The sequence below is a fragment of the Crocuta crocuta genome, unplaced genomic scaffold (genome assembly GCF_008692635.1).
Source record: "Crocuta crocuta isolate KB4526 unplaced genomic scaffold, BGI_CrCroc_1.0 scaffold56, whole genome shotgun sequence".
Taxonomy (NCBI): Eukaryota; Metazoa; Chordata; class Mammalia; order Carnivora; family Hyaenidae; genus Crocuta; species Crocuta crocuta.
Window position 1 is genome coordinate 6,034,781 of NW_027531334.1, and position 16,733 is coordinate 6,051,513.

Below are 16,733 nucleotides of genomic sequence, written 5' to 3' on the forward strand. Positions count from 1 at the left end.
CTGAAGTTTAAGCCTCAGTAGCTTTCTAATAAATGTGTCCATCATTAACCAGTCCTGGTTTTTTTAACCACCATGGGGCTTGAACTCACTGGCCCAAGATCAAGAGTCCCGAGCTTCACTGACTGAGTCAGCCAGGCACCCCTCTATAAGATTTTAGTTTTCGGATGCACATTTCTGAAATGTCTGATGTTTTCTACATTTTTTTTTTAAGTAAGCTCTAGACCCAACCAGGTGCTTGAACTCATTACCCTGAGATCAAGAGTAAGGTGCTCTACTGACTAAACCAGTCAGGTACCCCCATATCCTGTTCTTTAAAGAACCAGAACCAGTTTTCATCATCAGTGCCTGGCACAGACTGGAAGGAAGAAATGGAGGTAGGGAGACAGTTTATAAACAAAAAACAAACAAAAAGGATGTTTTGTCCCCCGTGATATCAGCAATACCATCTACCTCCAACTTTTTCCTTTTTGAACCCAAATTATTAACTAACCTGATGGCCTACCTTACTCTCCAGATTTACTTCTAAACGACTCATCCGTTTCTTTAGAAAAGAACTCCATAAGGGGCACTGATTTCACAATATAGGAGATACTTAAAAAGGAGAATATAATAAATTAGGGGTGTCAAGTTCAAGTGAATTTATTACAATACCAGACTCTTGCATATGGTGAAAGGTATTCTTATACACTGTTATAAATTGATAGAAATCATTCTGGATATGAACAGAACTATATACATTTTGAATTAAGCCTAGCTTTTGACCCAGCACTTCTTGGAATACACAGCACAGACAGATTTACACGAGTGCTCTAACCAGCCTCCATAGTCACCGCCTCTCAAATCTCTCCATTCCATCAAATAAGAAATGGTGGTTGTGTATGATACAATCCTCTTTTGTCTTCTGTAAATGCAGATTAATGACTCTGGAAGATTCATTGCCTCCAGGTAAACAAATAAATGCCTCATTAGGTCAGCTCAGTGTATTCAATTAAAACTTTTATTTTGGAAGTGAAAATATACACAGACACAAAAAAGAAAACCTGGCAGGAATACTCCGCATCTCTGAAATAGTTACTCGGCTCCCACACTCTATTAATAGAAACATCTGTAAAATAAAGGAACCCTCCTTTACAATGGAGTGGGAGACCTCTGAAAAGGAAGCATTCATGATTGTATCCCTCATTGCAGCCCACATAACCAGCAGTTAGAAGGAAGAACCATTTCAACAAGGGGGAGCACTTTTCACGTAGGGAATGTGTCTCCTGGTGTCTTTAAGAAAGGGAAGATCCTTTTCTGCCCCAGCAACAGTGCCCTAACCACCTTCTGTGGCCACTGAGAAACCAAAACCTCAAACTGTTGCTATTCTCCACTAAACTTTGGTTCAAAACAACCCTCCCCAAATTTCCTCCTAAAACGTAATAAAGGGTGTCGTTCCCTTTGTCGCTTTGGATTTGCCTGTGGCTCACTATAGCCAGCTTAACTGGAATTGCAATTCCTCTGCTATTCCCAAATAAACTCTTTTTTTTTAACTTAAATTAAATTACCATTTGTTCTACTCAACACATTTATCATTGATCCAACCTGTGCTGCATTAGACATTGTTATTTGGGACATGTGAGAGCCCATTTAACCATCAACATAACCTTCTGAATAAGGGCTATTATATTCGACACTCCCATTTTACTGGTGAGGAAAGGGAAAGACTTTAAGGTGTTAGATAACTTGCCCAAGGTCATACAGGTAAAGGTTGGTCAGAATTTAAATGCAGTCTGACTCTGAAGTCTGTGCTCTTACCCACAGTTCTCCATGACCACCTAAAGCTGCCACACTAGGCTCCCAACTCAGCTTCTGGTGTCTACGTGGGTCCCTCTTCAACTCTTTTTCCTCATTTTGGTTGAAAAATCTTTACAAAATTTACAAAATCACTGTCCGCTCACCCCACCCCACCTTGAATTGTTCAATAGCTTTCCACTGCACTTTGCCTAAAGATTCAAAGATCAACCTATCCAGATCAACTAACATTTTTCTCCTTTCTCTCTAAGCTCCAGCCTCATAGCCACGTTTCTGTTCTGGAAAGGAGTTTAGCTGATCCCTCCTTCTCCCCCGATTCAGTTAATTGAGTTCTCCTGGTTCTTCAGATCTGAATTTCCTGACTTCTTTGACGAGGTCAAAATCCCTATTGCAGCCCACCAAATGTAGGGAGTTTTTCTGCCTTTTAGGGGTCATAATTGAGTAGTTTTCATTGTTTTGGTAATGTGTATAAACAAATTTAATGCATTTAAAAATCATGTGAAGATTATGAGGGGTGCCTGGCTGGCTTTGTAGTTGTGTAAGTCGAGCCCCATGTTGGGTGTAGATATTGCAGGATTTTTTACCTCACTAATGGGATTCATTGTCTCACCACGTCGAAGAATGAAGAGGTGGACATATAATGAGCAGCAGGCAAAAGTTTACTGAAGTATAAGATTAGAATGTCAGAATAGCAGGAAAACCCTCTTTATGGAGAGGGTACATTCGAAAGTGAATGCCCACCAACAATAGGCAAGAGTGTTTGTTTTATAAGGTTATGGTCACCCACCCCCTTCCCCTTCCCCTCCTTCTTCTCAGGTCCCACCCTTACTGGCCTGATAACTCTAGGTGCTGGGCTGTCCATTCCTGATTGGCTTGTTTCCATTTTGTATGAAGGTGGTCTATGGCCATACCTTTCCTTGTAGGTCATAGATTTTATGGTCTACTTATTTTTAGTCAAGCCTTTTGTCAGATTCCTGAAGGAAACCTGAGAGGGAGTTGCCTGAGGGGGTTTGCTGTGGTCAGACACTCCCAGCATTGTTCCAAAACCTGTGCTTTTTCCCCACCCTATCCTTTCCCTCTCTTTTCCTATCACATACAGATTACTTAAAAATAAAATTAAAAAAAGAAATAAGATCATATTATTAGTTATTAATAATTGTGTTACTTAATGTCTAGCCTTCCTATCAGGCAGGGTCCTTGTATGCTTTTGTTCACCACTGTATCTCCTGTATTAAGCACATAGTAGCTATACATTTATTGAACAACAATGTTCAATAAATGAATGTGAGATTCAGTTATGAATATTTCTTCAACGAAGGATGAATAGAACTTTAGGCACTGACATGAAAACATTTTAAAAAGCAGTAAACAGTTTTTCTTTTAACTACTAAATGTTCTTAAGAAATTTTACACATAAATGTATGCAAAAGCCTAAAAAAATACAATGAACTTGCATATATTCCTATTTTATGAGAATCCAGGACACAAACACAATGTATTTGTTCAAGATTGCTTATAAATTACCATCACTCCAAGCTGAACAAAAGTATTTGGCTTTTTGCTTCATTCAAGAACTCAATATTATTATTTCCAATTATGCTCAAATATTTTTAAAAAATTAATGTTTATTTATTTTTGAGAGATAAGCCACCCAGGCACCACTATGCTCAAATATTTTAAATTGTCCCAATCCTCTTTAAACACAGGACGTCAGTTAACCTGATTTTTTTTAAGTTTTTATTTTGAGAGAGAGAGACAGACAGAAAGAAAGAGAGGGAGAAAGAGACAATCCCAATACTGAATACACAGTCAGTGCAGAGCCCGATGCGGGGCTCAAACTCATGAACCCTGAGATCATGAGCCAAAGTTGGATACTTAACTGACTGAGCCACCCAGGTGGCCCCTAACTTTTTTTTTTTTGGTTGGTGCAATTCTTTCAGAAATTATATTCCCCCAAATCATGAGAGGTCTAAGAATTTCTAAATCATAATCTCAACACACAGTCCATCTATGAATACAGAGATTATAGATTGCACCTTGTCCAAGATGAGATATTTCAGTATCTGGGTTTGTACTTAATTTAGAATTTAGTAACATTACCTCCATTTACACTGGGAAAAGAAAGATGATTCATTCAAATACTTTATATCTATTATATATTATGTAAACCTTAACTAGTAAATATTTACTGGTTGTTCTCTATGAGCCAAGAAAAAGTACTTATCAATCAAAACCTCCATCTGTCCTCCCAGATGATCTAGATTCTAAATACTTGCTTTCCTCTTTGGCACTTTGGGGATTGCTCAGTCCTCAGCTATACTTCTTATGTACTCCTGGGTTCCTTTTATTTACATTCTATGTTCATGTATTTCTTTCCTGTGAGCAAGCTGTCACTTTCATTCTTTATCATTTTGGGGCACACAGTGTGATGTAGGAAAACAAAACAAAGACACAAAGCTGAGTTTGTAACCTGACAGAGGAAGGTCTGAAACCCACAATCACTCGTTCTTTTTATTATTATTTTTTTTTGTTTAAGAGAGAGACAGAGTGCAAGAGGGAGAGGTGCAGAGAGAGAGGGAGACACAATCTGAAGCAGGCTCCAGGCTCTGAGCTCAAACCCACAAACTGTGAGATCATGACCTTAACAAAAATCAGATGCTTAACCGAGTAAGCCACCCAGGTGCCAGCCACAATCACTTCTTCTTAACTTAGGAAATTCCTTCACTTCATATTTCTGATCCCCCACAGTTTGACAGGGAGGAGCAATCTGCGGAGGAGCCATTTTTCACACTAATTTCAAAGAATCTCGACCTTGCCTGGGAGTTAGTAGATTAGGGGTTTGTGGAGTAGAATAAAGCTCACCTCGACTTGATTTCTGGTTCTCTCATTTGCTGGTTATATCATCCAGCAAGTTACCAATATAATTTTATACATGCCTGTATCACCCATAAAGTGGAGGATGAAAAAATGACTGTGAACTTTTAAACCTAAAATTTGGTACATAACGAACACTCAATAGGCTTTAAAAACTACTCTTCATAGTCGTTGGCAGATAGGAAGGTGCTGGTTACAAGTGCAGATGGAAAGCTGGAGCTGTGATTGGTTGAGCAGCTTGCTTAAGAAATTAAATGTACCTGGAACACGAGGACGGTTTTACTTCTTCAAACCACCAGTCTCACCCTGGAATTCTATTGTTTCCACAAAGTGCACTGTTAAAGGCCTTCACACATTCCATTCAGAAGTCTCTAGCAGCTTTTGTTTCTGCCTTGAATTTTTCTGGAGTTCAGTTTCCTAAAGTCTCCTGAACTACTCCGTAGTTGACTATGTTAAAAAGCTCACAGAAAGTGGGTAGGGATGGTATTATTAATTAATTCATAAAAGAGTCAACCCATGAATAACACAATCAGCGTTCACAAATTGTGGGGGAGGGGGGAGGGGAGGAGAAAAGAAGACCGCCTTTGGGTAACCGGAAGTGGGAGGAGACTTTTAAAAGAGTAATCTTGGGCCCAGGGTCATTTAAGAAGTGAGGATTTATTTTTGTCAACCTTGGCTTCTCTTTGGATATGGAGAAGGCAAAAGGCAAAAAAGTGAGTACAATTTTACCGGGTTTGTTTCTGTCTGTCTTTGAGAGTCTCCTCATATATTTCTCCTGCTAAGCATGTTTGATTCTAATTATGAGGAGAAAAGAATGCGCCTTAGAATGTTCTCGTTAAAAAAAAAGCAAAAAAAAAAAAGTTCTAAACAATGATTGCAGCCTGGTATTTTGGGGTTGAGGAGACAGTAAGAAACGGGGTTTCCTGTTTGGGTTTTGAAAAGATGCTTTATCCTTTCCGACAGACTGTCAGGTTACCAGGACTGGAGGGAAGTGGTAACCGGAGGAAACGGAGGGTGAGGGGTAAACTTCAGGGAGAGGTCATTGACACCTGAGGTTGGGAGAGAAGTAGGTTTTTTAATTTGCCTTCAACAGACATCAGTCCTAAACCGAAAGTGCTGGGTCTGAACTCGTCTTTTCCCAGGGTCGCTGGGGCTAGCGGATAATCAGAAGCCAGATATACTGACAAGGACCGCAGACAGAAATTAGAGGTAGAGAGGTTTAGGACTTCCCAGAAGAATCGAACTTCCGTGCTCGGGAAACCTGAGCACTCTCTAGAGTCTCATTCTTTGGAACCATCATTTTTGCCCTTGCCATTTTGAGAGAGGTTTGTGAGGCCCCAGAATGAGTAGTGGAGGTAAGACTGTGCCAATGCAAAATTTGAATATGAATGTTAAGTTTCTATAGAGATGCAAAATAGTATACAAATGTTAATTTGTCCTGTACTCCCTCCCACCTTGGGGATACTGGAGAAGATTTAGATTTAGGAGCAAAATTTTGGCTTTCTTGCCAATGTGAAGGGCCTACCTGTGCGTCCTAAGTTACGCAGCCTCAACTCTGCATCTGAAAAAGTAATAAATTGTCACCAACTTGCTGAGGAGTGAATGAAAGAAAACAAAAAATTTGTCAGCACCTTAAGTAGAGGCTCAACAAATTTTAGTTTCTCTATCAAATCACTTTATTGCCCGTTTTCTTGTTTCATTTGGTTCAATTAGCCAGTATTTACTGAGTGCCTATGACGAAAGGGAAAAAAATTCTGCCCTTATAGAGGTAATCAAATGGAGTAACAGGCATTGGCCAAATCACACAAGCAAGTTTAAAACTGCAACTGATGAGTGGGAGAAATGAGGCATTGCTACAAGATTTGATTTGGTCTGAAAAGATTAAAAGGGTTGCCAGAGGAATACTCTGAGGAAGTGAGATTCTGAAAAAGAATAAAGATTTAAGATTTAAGAATGTGAATAGAAGACTGGGGTGGAGTGAGTGATATACCATCAGGCCACAGTTAGCAGCCCTGAAAGGAATTCTCTGGCCCTTGGGGCAATGGAGAGGCTGATAGGCTGAATTAAATACATTTGTATACCTTCAGGCAAAACACAGAAACCACTGAATGAGTATATAGAATCCTGGCAATCTAGGGGAAACTGTTCTTTGGAAGAGGTTGAGAATACAGGAATGGGGGAAGAAGATCTTCAGGTGAGAGAGAAGGGGGTATGGTGTGTGATACCAGGGCTGCCCACCCCTCTCCCAGTAAAGAGCCTAGTTTCTTCTACTTTTGTTTGAATCTGTATTTTCTGTCTCTTAACATTTTCAAGTTGGCCCCTATTTCCCCGTCATTACTTCTCTATGTTGTAAGTAAACCTGGGTATTAAGAGGATTTCCCAGAGGAGAATCCCAACGTGTGCAAATGAATGCCTCGGTGCCACGGATGTGATCAGTCTTGAGGCAGGTAGTGTATACGGTGGGTCGGGCACCTGAGGGAAAACTGACTGGGTCCTCTGTCCCCAGCAGAACTCCACAAAGAAGTCAGGGGAAGACTCTTTGGCTCGCAAATCTCCACCTGTGTCAAGAGAAGCAGCAGAGAAACTGCAAGCTTCTGGTGAACCAAAGTTACAAAGAACCCCAGGGAAAGGGACCAAACGAAAAAGATCTATGAAAGAAGACAAAGGTAAGAAGGCCACAAGTTCTCAAATCTCACCACCTCGGGTTTAAGAAGACCAAGGAACTTTTCTGAAAGAGTAGAAAAAGTAGGAGAGAAAGCTGGTCCTATATTCTGAAAACCTTCCTCTTCCTTTGAGACCCAGCTTAAGAGTTGTCTCCCTGAAGCCTTCTTTCAGGCATCTCTGTTAAAACTGGTGTCTCAGTTGGTTAAACGTCTGACTTCGACTCAGGTTATGGTCTCACGGTTCGTGGGGTTGAGCCCCGTGTCAGGCTCTGTGCTGACAGCCCAGCCTGGAGCCTGCTTTGGATTCTGTGTCCCCCTCTCTCTCTGACCCTGCCCTGCTCACGCTGTCTCTCTCTCAGAAATAAATAAAACATTTAAAAAGTTTTTTTTAATAAAAAAAATAAAACTGGTGTCTTCAGATCTCCAAACTCCAACAACTGTAATTGTTTCCAATCATCATTTTGCCCTCACTGGCTACTTGGTGTTAAGGATCTCAGTGTGCAGTGATTTAGGGACAAACTGCTATAAATTTAAATCCACTTGAAACTCCACTTCCTTATCTTTCTTTCTTTTTAGTTTATTAAAGACTTATTTACTTAAGTTATCTCTACACCCAACATGGGCTCGAACTCATGACCCCAAGATCAAGAGTTGCATGCTCTACCAACTGAGACAGCTAGGCACCCCTCCACTTCCTTTACTAAGAATTGAGGACAAGATTTTGCCGGCTCAGATGGGATGGGGTGAAGGCTTGTTTGTAGTTTACATGAAATGATTAGAATTCCCTTTTGTGTAGCCTTCTAGTTGTCTGTTCTAGGGGTGTGTTCTGGAAGTCTCTCCTAAACAGTGGGAGTGTGTGGGAAACCTGTGTGCAGTGAGACCAGATGGAATGAGTGGTTGTGTGGAGCACTGCTGGGTGGTTTATATTGTTCTTTGGAGAGAGGACAAGGCACCACTGATGATTGACAATGTGAGGTTGAAAATTCCAATCATTCCCCTGGAATGGAAATGTGATCTCTAGTACAATTTCCTTGGAGTCTGGGTTAAGACACCCAGAAGGAGCAAGTGGGAAGTTTCAGAAAGTAAAAACGAGATTCAGAAGAATGACACGAATCATGAGTTTGAGGTTCTGTCCCTGGAAGGTTATGGCGTCTTCTTTGGCAAGTCATTGAACTATATGATGAGGATTGGACTGTGAGAACTAAGTTATACGTTGACATTTTATTTATTTTTAAAATTTTTATGTATTTTGAGAGAGAGAGAATGTGAGTGGGGGAGGAGCAGAGAGAGATGGAGAGAGCGAATCCCAAGCAGGCTCTGTGCTGACAGCCCACTCTGGGCTCAAACCCTGAGAGCTATGAGATTATGACCTGAGATGGACACTTAACCAGCTGAGCCTCCCAGGAAGGAGTCCCTGTACTTGGACATTCTAGAAGGCTACACAAAAGTGGGTTCTTACTGATTTTACGCCATTCCCCTCCCAACTTCCTGTTCAGAAAAGACAGCACAAGACAGTGGAAGAGTAAGACTTCGGAAGAAAATCCCTATTCCTCCACTACCTTCCACACTGCCGCCAGCCAACCTCCTTCATAGAGACGTCCTGCGGGCCTGGTGCCAGCAGCTAAAGCTGAGCACCAAAGGCCAGGTGAGGGCCCCGGGTGGGAGGCATTGCTCCTGGGAGGAGGGGTAGGAATCTTACTTGATGGTTAACACATTTTTCTCCTGTCTTAGAAATTAGATGCATACAGGCGGCTGTGTGAATTTGCTTACCCTAACCAAATGGTAAGTGATTTGTATGGATTTGACCCAGGAGAAGGTTAAATTCTCATTCTAATTACCTATTTTAGCATCAAAAAGTCAGTGGAGGGGTTGTCTCAGCCCCTCCTTCTCGCCCCACTCCTCCCCCCCCATGAGGAGGAACAGCACCCCGTCCCCACTTCTCACCAACTGTGCACAGTCCCCACTTCTCACCAACTGTGCACAGAGTTAATAAAAATGAGGCTGAACTTTTAGTTTTTAAGGAAAACAATGTTATTTTATTTTTTAAATTAATTTTCAACTTCCCTAACTTCTGACAGCAACTTAACCTTCCCAACCCTCTTTGTAGAAGAACATTCCCCTCACTGCACAGGAGGCCAAGATTCTCACAGCATCACAAAAAAGATTGAAGATGGACAAGGGGGAAATGTCTCTGGAAAACTCCAAGAAAAAGATCTCTTCTCATGGGACGCATCCTCCTGAAGGGGCTGCTTCCCCTGAGGGTGGGGTGCAGGCCCTTGTTGGGTCTGATGCTCCCTCAGAGGGAGTCGAAACCGTGGTTGTGACAACTTCAGCCCCAGATGCTGTGTTTGCCTCCTGGTCCAGAATTGCAGCCAGGGCCGGGAAGATGGAGACCGTGGAATCGCCACAGGACTCCTATGGTAAGCCCAATATTGAGATCTGGCTCTGCTCCAGTTGAGGAAAAAATGCCATTGATACTAACCTCCAATCGATTTTAGGGTATTAGGGTCTATCAGAATCACCTGAAGGACTGGTGATTCCTGGCCCCTACCCACAGTTTCTGTTTCAGATCTGTGGTAGGGCCTGAGAATTTTTCATTTGTTTCCTTTTTAAGTAAAAAAAATTTTTTGTTTTGCTTTTTAAAAAGTGTTTGTTTATTCTTAGGAGAGAGAGCGACAGAGCATGAGCAGGGAAGGGGCGGGGAGACACAGAATCCGAAGAAGCCTCTAGGCTCTGAGCTGTCTGCACAGATCCCATTGCGGGGCTCGAATTCAAGACCCATGAGATCATGACCTGAGCTGAAGTCAAATGCTTAACTGACTGGGCCACACGGGCACCCCCAAAAAGATTTTTTTTAAATATTTATTTTTGAGAGAGAAAGACAGCGTGAGTAGGGGAGGGGCAGAGAGGGAGACAGAATCAAAAGCAGGCTCCAAGGAAGTCCAGATGCTTAACTGAGCCACTCAGGCACTCCAGGAATTTTCATTTCTAACAATCTTTTATCCAGTGCTGGTGATGCTAGTCTGGGGACTGCACTTTGAAAATCACTACTGCAAATTATTGATATCATCAGAAGGAGGTGGCAATCTGTTTGCCTTTATTTCTTTCCCCTTTTTTATGGACTTAAAAAAAGTAAAGGTAGGCTTAAAAATCAGTTGCCTGAGCTTAAGCCCAGGATCTTCTAGCATCTGTTAAGTGAATGACATTAACAAGTTGTCTAATATAGTTCCGAATTTTCTCATTGTAAAATAGGTTAATAATTTTACCTACCTCATAATATAAGAATTAACAGGACATAAAACTAAGGAAGACTATAAACTGGTTAGCACAATACAATGCCCGTTGACCCCTAAGTCTATGTCATGAAGGCCAGACTGTTCTGGTTTAGTCTTTCTGTTGAAGGAAACCAGAATATGTCACACCAAATCATACCTATTCTAAATTGTTTGAAAATTTATAGTTAAAACTTCTTTTGAGCTGATGGCAATTAAAGAGCAGTAAACCCAGAACAACGTCATTTTTCACTACTTAACTACAGATTATAAATTCTCTTTTTGCTGGAGACAATCAACTGAGAAACCTGCAAACAAAACTTCTTAGTTCTCTCCTATAGATTTAGCTTAACCACTGTCTGCCCTCCTCTCCCTCCCAGCTTAAAACTGCGTTCTTATGTCCTGTCCTTTCTTTGCAAGTTCATTATTGTATGTAAAAGATGTTATATGAGCTTGACTTCTAAGCTGCCATTTTGAGTTTGTTTTGTTGGTGGTTTTTTCCAAGTGATCTGTGCCCTACACATTAATAAACTGATTTTCTCTGGTAGATCTTTCGTTAAGGAGTTCCCCCTTCCCCCTAAAAAAAAAAAAAGTCCCTATTGCAAACCTAGGATGGAGAGAGGGAAACTTTTGCCACCTTGGGACTATCATTTACCCATTTGGAGTTATACCCCTTCCAAGTATACTTTTAGGTGGTTTTTGTTTGTTTTAAGCTGTAGCAGGAACTGTTTTGCATGATTTTCTAAAAGGAGGCAGGACAGAGCAGGTTAAGCTAGGATTCATATTTTGGAGCTGGCACTTGAGAAAAGTAGAAGACACCAAGACCGTGATACATTCTCGACCAAAAGGACATTAGAATTTGGCTCTGCGGTGTTCATCCTTCCTTCTCTCCCTCCCCAGGTGTCCGGTGGTGCGTGGTCCATGGGAGAAGTCTGCCTGCAGACACAGACGGTTGGGTTCACCTACAGTTTCACGCAGGGCAAGCCTGGGTGCCCGAAAAACGGGGGAGAGTGTGTGCTCTCTTCCTGCTACCTGCCTGCAATTTTCCACCCCCACACCTGGAGGACAACATGCTGTGCCCCAAGTGTGTTCGGAGGTAATTACCTGGGGGTTTTCTTCCAATTAAAACTGGACCCCTGGTTTTTAGTTGGGGGGGTGGACAGGAGACCTATGTTAATCCCAAGTAGTCCTGTATTTCATGCACAAGTTGTCAGTAGAGTTCTAAGAAAATTTTACTCAGGTTAAGTGTATTCCTAGGAAAAAGAGCATATATAGGTCGGGGTTTCATGCTTTTACCTAGAGACCCACTCATAATAATGGAGAAACAAATAAAGATTACTTACTGTATTATAGGTATATGCGCTTCAGAGAAATAATGACTAACAAAACAGCAACAAAACCCTTTAAGTAGACTGCAGTCTAATGAAGATGACTGGTATGTAAACAGCTGTAAAAACCATGTGATGACTTGTATCAAAGAAGAGGTTTCTTAAAAGGAAGAATTGCCTAGATGGAAAGCAGGAGAAAACTTAATTTTTCAGGATAGGGATCAATGCCAAAGCTGAAAGATCTTAGGCCAAAGTAGAAATTTTAAGTATTTTAATGTGACAGGTTATGGGAAAAAATGAGTCTACTTTCTCACCTTACAAAATGGGTGTAATAATGCCTATCTGAAGTATTGTGGAGATTAGATGAGTTAATAAATATAAAGTTCTTGGCGCTGTGTCTGACGTATGCAAGTATTCAAACTATGGGTATTAATTAGGCCAGCAAGTGGAATTCCTTTCAGCAAAGTCATAAAGATGAAAACATGCAATGCATGCAAAAAAAACCAAAAACAAAACAGTTTTGGCTCAAATTGAACATTATAGATTTTAAGTAATATCATTAGTTTGGGATCTAATTATATAGTAAACTTTGGATGTTTACAATTTACCCAATAGCCAATGGTCTTTCATAAGATGTCATTAGTTATATGATGTAATCAATGCAATATCTTCGTAATCACTAAAGCAACAATTCTTTTTTTCCCATATAATATTTATTTTTTACAAATAGTTTATTGTCAAATTAGTTTCCACATAACACCCAGTGCTCATCCCCACAAGTGCCCTCCTCCATGCCCATCCCCCCCTCCCCCCCACATCCATCAGTCCTCAGTTTTTGTCAGCATTCAAGAGTCTCTCATGGTTTGCCTCTCTCCCTTTCCCCCACCATTTCCGCCCTTCTTCTCCCCCTTGTTCCTCCGTCAAGTTCCTCCTAATCCTCCTATACGTGCAAACATATGATATTTGTCCTTCTCTGCCTGACTTATTTCGCTCAGCATAACAGCCTCAAGGTCCATCCATGTTGCCACACATGGCCAGATTTCATTGTTTCTCATTGCCATGTAGTATTCCATGGTATAGATAAACCACATCTTCTTGATCCATTCATCTGTTGATGGACACTTAGGCTCTTTCCATGTTTTAGCTATTGTGGAGAGTGCTCTAAAGCAACAATTCTGAAGAGAACAGAAGGAAGGCTATCTCTGTAATTTAAATTCTAAGACAATTGAAATCAACATATTAAACGGCTGATGAGGAGTAGCCCTGTGGGGGAAGGGATCTGGTCAGTTTGTTACTTCTGTGTAAACTAGGGTAGCTAATTCATTAAGATGCTGTTTCTAAATAAGGGTGGGAAATATTTTTATTAATAAGCACTGCAATTGACAAATGCGGGTGGGGTCAAGTGTGGTGAGTACTGTTTTACTGTTTCCAAGCAGCAGCTGAAGCACTGGCTCAGGAAGGGGCCACTCCTCCATTGAAGTCCTTCATGTCCATAACTTTACACATGGGCTTCACTTTCTGGGCCTCAGTTTCCACATCTCTAGTGTGAGGAGCTATTGGGAGAGGAAGGTGTACAAAAGTCACCTACAGTATTAAAATGGAGAAGTCCCCAAGAAGTTTACATGCCTCTTAAGAAACTTCATTCCTGGGGCACCTGGGTGGCTTAGTCGGTTAAGCGTCCGACTTTCGCTTGGGTCACGATCTCGCGGTTCGTGGGTTCGAGCCCCGCGTCGGGCTCTGTGCTGACTGCCAGCTCAGAGCCTGGAGCCTGTTTCAGTCTGTGACTCCCTCTCTCTCTGACCCTCCCCTGCTCATGCTGTCTCTCTCTTTCCTAGAAATAAATAAAAAAAAAAATTAAAAAAAAAAAAAAAAGAAACTTCATTCCTAAAGACCATTGTATTTAGTTTTATAGAGAACCCATTGAGGAATCTTTTAATTGCAGTTTTAAAGAAAAGGGTACATATGCAAACTTTTGCAAACAATATCAAGGGTTAGAGTGAGGGATGAGGAATCTGGTGGGGTGCAGCTCTCTCCTTAGGAATGGGACACTGAAGGGTTTGAAGCAGGTAAATGTATTGAGGCTTACATTGCTAAGGAGAGAAGGGAGTGAGATCTGTTAGAAAAGTCTTGTAGGAAAGTTTTTGATCTGTTTTAAGGGCCTAGCATCTTTTTTTTTTTCATCATATTTATTTTGGGGAGACAGAGTACAAGCAGGGGAGGGGAAGAGAAAGACAGTATCTGAAGCAGGCTCCAGGCTCTGAGCCATCAGCACAGAGACCAACGCGGGGCTCGAACCCAGGAAGCATGAGATCATGACCTGAGCTGAAGTCAGATGCTTAACCGACTAAGCCACCCTGGTGCCTCAAGGGCCTAGCATCTTTTAGAGGTGGCAAAACAGAATCTGGTTTTTAAGAAATATCAAATGAAGCTGAAGAAGGTACAAAGATCTACTTGCTTGGCCAATAGGAGATTCAAAGCAGTAAAGGATACAGGTGTTTTGGTGATGCTGGACTCTGAGGAGCAGAGACGAGAGAGGACGATGGGAGGTGTTCTCTGAGAACATGATTGGAGAGGTGCAGCAATAAGATGCTTCAAGGGATTTTCCATCGGTGCTGTATTGCAAGGGAGAGCCTAGGTGGGCTTCTGGGCTTAGTTTGCGAGAGGGTTTGTCAGAGAGGAAGGGTGGAAAGAAGGTGATCCCTCTGAATGGAGGGAATTGGTATAGCCCACACTTGCCTCACAAGAGATCCTCTCCCCGCTCCTATGTTGGCCTGCAGGGGTCTATTTTTGGTGTCAGGATTACTGAACACCAGGGGTCTTGGATGGCTAGCTGAGCACAGAAGAGGGTGGGAGCCCCTGGGGCCTGGCACAGTTATTATCTCCCACAGGAGGACATATATGAGCATGTACTTGTCTTTTCTGTCATCTGGCTGTCCTGCTTCCTGCCACAATTGCCGCTGCCAGGCAAGTTAAATAAAATTGAGGTCACTTTGCAGAGTCCTTTCATGATCTACTGAGGCCGCCGGGCAAATGATAAAAGATCCCTGTGGAGCCTCTCCTGCCCATGGGCTGCACAGGATAGGAACATATTACACATAACTTGGCTGATTGTCCCACCTTGGTGACACGGTCACATGCTTTCCACCCACAATCCTGCAGTTTAAGAACAATTTTACTGGCATTCCGCCGGTGGGTTTCCTGGCTGTTTTCAAGCATATTACTTAATGTGTCTTCTTGAATCTCATCTTTTTAAAAAACAAGCATTTTGTTTGCTTTATAGGAATAAGGTGTTAATGAAAAGCCTCCAATGAGATCACGATGCCAGAAAAAGGGAGATGACTTGAGTATAATTGATGGTAGAAAGGGAACTACAGCTACCATCGGTGGTGCCACTGACAGCTGGTCTGGAAGCCGCTCCACCCTCTGTGCGCCATGCTTCCTACTGACAGCACACACAGCCTGGTGGGTCGCAACCGTTACCCTCAGACTCCAAACAGGGCCTGCTTTCCCTTTGGTTTAAAATACGTAAGTTTGAAGTCAAGAAACTGAGGTTAGCAGGCTCTAGAAGAGTCCCGAGAGTGGAAATCCAGCATTGGAAGCACACCTGTTCTCCAGCCCTCGCCTCCTCCCCTCCACGAGCCTCCGCTCAGGCTCCCGCTTTAAAAGAACTGTTAAGGTCACTTCTATTTTAGAAGGGTAAGTAAACATTGGGTAGTACGATTATTGACTTTTTCGCCTTAATACTTTGAAGGAACTTGGGGTATGATCTTGAGGTATGGGAGGAGCCAGGGGAAAAGAAAATTTCTAATTTCCCACCCAGAAACTGAAGTAGCAGATCTGTCCGCCCATAAGCTCACAAGCAATGTATGTGCGCGAGGTATGAGGTCCAATGGAAATGATGATAGGAGGAATCCGGACCCCGGCCTCCGAAGGGATGTGGACACACAAGACTCCCAGGAGCTGGTGTTGGAGAAGCTGAGCTTCGAAGTCAGAGGTTTGGCCAAGACGTCGCTGGTTGAGGCAAATGGATCTGCGTGAAGAAAGTCTGTGAACTCCTCGCCAGAAAGCAAAATCAGAAGTGGTAACATCTCCAGGGATCTCAGCCCTAAGGAGAAGATGGGGAAAATTTTTAAATACTAAGTCACTGAATTGGAATTACTGTACCTGATCATATGCCTCAAAATGTAGATTTTACAAAGTAGGGCTTGCACACAAAAATTGGTTATGTCCCCTTGACCAAGTATTCGGACATAACCACCAAGAGTGACACAAATAGAAAATATGTTTTCTGGTGGAATGTAATCACTGATGCTATTCTTAGCAAAAAGAATAGAATATACTCATACAGGAGCTGATCATACCTGACATTAAGTGAGCTTACCTTGTTTTGGATGGCAGTTCCTCAGGCTTATCCTATGCAAAAACCCATCAAGCTATGTACTTGTGTATATTTTACCATACGTAAGCCATATATTGGTTTTTTTTAAACTGCCCTGGTTTGAATGATAAGTTATATAGTTCCTCTAGTTAGAAGGGTGTTGGTGGGAATAATGGGAAATTTGAATTTAGGGTAGGGATTAGACGATGTTAACAGCAAAGTTAATGTCTTGATTGTCATAGCCACAGAATTTGCATTTAACACCTAGTTAATGAGAGAATACACGGGTGTTCTACCACCTTTTATATCTGAAAACTTTTAAATAACCTAAAATAGTTACATATATGAAGAGATCCTTTTGAAATACAAGTCAGCTCATGATCCCCTGTTTAAAACCCTGTGGGTCCTGTTTCATTCAGAGGAAAAA

At 41.9% G+C, this 16,733-nt stretch overlaps 1 protein-coding gene across 1 annotated transcript; it reads left to right on the top strand.

The window, feature by feature from the left end:
- The first annotated feature begins 5,535 nt into the window (after window positions 1-5,535).
- Window positions 5,536-15,239, top strand: DPPA4 (developmental pluripotency associated 4). Its single transcript, XM_077771868.1, is given in 7 exon segments — window positions 5,536-5,679; window positions 7,037-7,331; window positions 8,825-8,973; window positions 9,060-9,110; window positions 9,436-9,748; window positions 11,501-11,696; window positions 15,209-15,239. Coding segments are annotated over 7 exon segments (1,179 nt in total).
- Window positions 15,240-16,733: the final 1,494 nt, after the last annotated feature.